Below are 3,622 nucleotides of genomic sequence, written 5' to 3'. Positions count from 1 at the left end.
TATATATATATATATATATATACATACATACTTGGCTAAGAGGAGCTTAATGAGTCACTTCTAAAATCAAGACTTCTACTAGTTTGAGACAAAGATGTAAAGATAAAAATAGTTATAGTTCTTCCCTTGGGTATTTTAGATGATACAAAGTGATTAAGTAACCCTTAGATTGACACATTTTTCTAGAAAAATTACATTATATGTATAATAGATTTTTTTAAATCATATATGTGTGTGTTCTTTATTATATTTGACTTTGTTATTAATTAATATGTTGACTCTATCATTAAATAGGAGATGAAAAAGTAGACAAATTCCATTATTTTGGACTTAAAATTTTGAGGATTAGAAGGTTGAGATTGTTGTATATATTCAACTTCTAATAGATATGAGTTTTCAATTGAATTAATTTAATTTATTGTGTGGGCCATATATAGTGAAGGGTTATTGTGTTTTAGCGAAAATTACAAGTTCGATAAAATTTAATAAATTTGATTTAAGTTTTAGAAATTCATATACTTGAAATTTAGAAACTCCAGAAATTTAACGAAAATGAAGGAAGAATTAAAACTTGGAGACAAAATAAATCTGAAAAACAAAATTCTTTTGTGGGAAAAGATTCAATTTTTTTAGATTAATTAAGATAATACATTGCCACAAAGTTTTCTAATGTTTGATTTTGAATACCCCATAGTCAGGGTTTTTACAAGGAATATCACTTAACACTTGATCGCAGTTATCTTGTTTGAGCCTCGAATAATGATATAAAAAAAATTATAATAAGAAATACTTTCTCTTTCAACGAGTCACATGACATCATGACTTTGAATCAATTTGAGTCTCAATAAAATGACTAATTATTGTATTAAAGGGTAAAAATACTTGTTACCAAGGGCATAGCTACGTTATATCATATATGTCTTGAAAGAGTCGATGCTTAGGGTGCTGAAGGTGCTCATGTTTTTAAATTTCACTAGCAATATTTTTTATTTTTTAACACTCTCAATGAAAAATCTGGCTCCACCACTGCTTATTACTCCACTAGTTTGTTGCTATAGTACACAATTTCATTTGTTTTAAAATATTTGTCATATTTGATTTTTCGAGAGTTATTATATGAATATTAATAAATATCTTAACGTATATTTTTTCCACCGCATATACATAGAAATGAAAAGACCTCTTCGTAGTACTTTTTTGAATTTAATTCCCTATTTAAATTAACTTTCAAAGATAAAATACGATAAAATATTTTGAGACGGAGCGAGTACTAATAGCAATAACTAAGGTGGTAGTACATGTATATACTTTTTTCCAGACAGAATACTGCTTCCTCCAATCACTTCAAATTAATAACAAAATTAAAGCTTTCCCTTTCTTGCAAAAATAGCCTCTTTCCTCAAAAGCCACTATCCTCAATCATTACTCTTTTCCCAATTTCTATTACTATAATAATAATTTTATAATTCTACACACACATATATGGCTAATGTCCCCTCTTCCTCTTTCTTGTTACCCCTTTTCTTGTAATGAAAATCTTAATTTTTGACTCGGTTCGGTTTAGTTTAACTTGAATTTATTCTCTTTTATTTATTTAAATTTGATCTCTTTTTGAGATTTTAATAACTTTAGTATACTGTTCAACTCATTTCAGCTCGACTCATGAATTCAGCTAACTTTTGTTCTTTCCTCTTTTGCTTACCAAATTCAAGCTATTTCAAGATCTCTATATATAACACTAGCTACTCAATCTAAAACTTCAACTTGACTTGACTTAGCTTGATTTTTACTTACTCTTACTTAACAAACTTGAGCTCTTTCGAGATTTTTAACGTTTGTTTCTCAATCCACTTTAATTCAGCTTGACTCGGCTTGGTTATGTTTTATTCTTTCTTTTACTTTACAAACTCAACATCTATTGATATTACTCAATCCACTTCAGTTCAGTTCGACTTGGCTTGATTTGATTTCATACTCTCTTTTTTACTTAACCAACTCAAGATTTCGAAATTCTATTCAGTTAAATTCAATTCAACTTGATTCGGCTCAGCTCAACTCAACTCAGCTCGGTACGCCTACAATAAATTCCCCCCTTGTCCTTTAGTCATTTCCTCTTACTACTACTAACCAATATCTGAAATAAATACAATCCATTATCAACTTGTACCTAATAATAAATAAATAATAACTGCACAAAACTGTTTTTTTCCTCCCTATATCAAGAATCAATCTTCTTCAGTTCACCTTAAAAAAGGGGTTCTTGATTTATAAATTCCATAATTTTTTTTCTTCAAAACCCCATTATAAGATCTAAGTAGAAAACCCTAGAAGTAAAAAAAAAATGGATTTTGTCACAGCACAAGGAAATAATTTCACTACATCTGGCAACAACATGGTTCAAGGTACAAACTTTATTGCCAACAGTACAACCATGATTACGTCCTCGGTTCCTCCGTTGAGTCGATATGAGAATCAGAAACGTCGCGATTGGAACACTTTTTGCCAGTATGTCAGAAACCACCAACCCCCTCTTTCACTTCCTCAGTGCACTAGTGCACATATCCTGGAATTTCTCAGGTATGTCTTGTTAAATTGTGACTTTCTCGTTTAAAAGTTTAAATTATGACGTACGATTGTTATTTTGTAGGATAAAGTGGTAATTTTTAAAGGAAAAAAAAAGGTTTTTGGAGAATGATTTGTACTCTAAAAGAAAATGTTTGATTGGATAGAAATTTTTTATTTTCTTTTTTGAAAAAATATTAATGGTAGATATTGTGTTTTCACGAAAAATTCAAGTTTTTATAAATATTGATAATGATGTTTTGATCTGATATGAAATTAAATGTTTATGAATGACTGTAAAGCTAAAATTTTAAATTTATGAATTTTGAATAAATTTATAAATATTTAAACAAGTTCTTAAAAAACAAATATAAAACTGAAGATAAAATTATTGAGTTTTAGCGAATACACAATTAGTAACTCCACTCCTAATTGTGAAAAAACATGATAATTAGATTTGTTTTTCTAGAAAATATTTTCCATCACATTTTTATTCAATTTATTTTCTTAAAAAAGTAACAAAAGTCATTTTCTCCTTATAGAATTAATATAAAAAACTTTATTGTTCTCCCAAATAAAAACTAAATATTGACTTATTTTTTTAGAAAAATGATTTATGTTACACTTTCATTAAATTTACTTTCCTAAAAAATTGAGTGTCATACTTTCATTTGATGTACTTTAGCTTATAAGTGAGCGAAGTCATTTTCGCCCCTTCTAAACAAGAAAAAAACCTTTAATATTATACAATTAAAATCTAAAAATTAACTTTATTTTCTAAAAAAAAAATTACATCACTCTTTTATTCAATTTACTCTTCCCAAGTGTGAACGAAGTTATCTTTTCCCTTCTGTAAACCTATAAGTTCATTTCGACTAATTGAATCTTCTTGAATTTTTTCTTTTTAAGAACAAAAAAAATTTGTATTAAAATAACAGATGTCAAGAAGAATAAAAAAAACCTTCAAAAATTCTTGCAATCAAACATTAAAAATTAACTTATTTTTCTGGAAAATGTTTTCCATCACACTATCATTCAATTTACCCCCCCCCCCCCCCCC

The 3,622-nt window shown here is 27.8% G+C and overlaps 1 protein-coding gene across 1 annotated transcript in view; it reads left to right on the top strand.

Moving 5' to 3' along the window:
* Positions 1-1,545: 1,545 nt before the first annotated feature.
* Positions 1,546-3,622, top strand: part of LOC107018715 (protein LIGHT-DEPENDENT SHORT HYPOCOTYLS 1-like) — a 2,907-nt gene continuing 830 nt past the window's right edge. The window contains exon 1 of the mRNA XM_015219269.2: positions 1,546-2,577. Within this exon, the coding sequence (XP_015074755.1) occupies positions 2,342-2,577 (236 nt within the window). The 5' untranslated portion in view covers positions 1,546-2,341. The remainder of the gene's footprint in view (positions 2,578-3,622) is intronic.

Source organism: Solanum pennellii, chromosome 5, assembly GCF_001406875.1.
Source record: "Solanum pennellii chromosome 5, SPENNV200".
Taxonomy (NCBI): Eukaryota; Viridiplantae; Streptophyta; class Magnoliopsida; order Solanales; family Solanaceae; genus Solanum; species Solanum pennellii.
The sequence above is the reverse complement of the archived record's forward strand: the minus strand, read 5'-3'. Positions and strand labels throughout refer to the sequence as shown.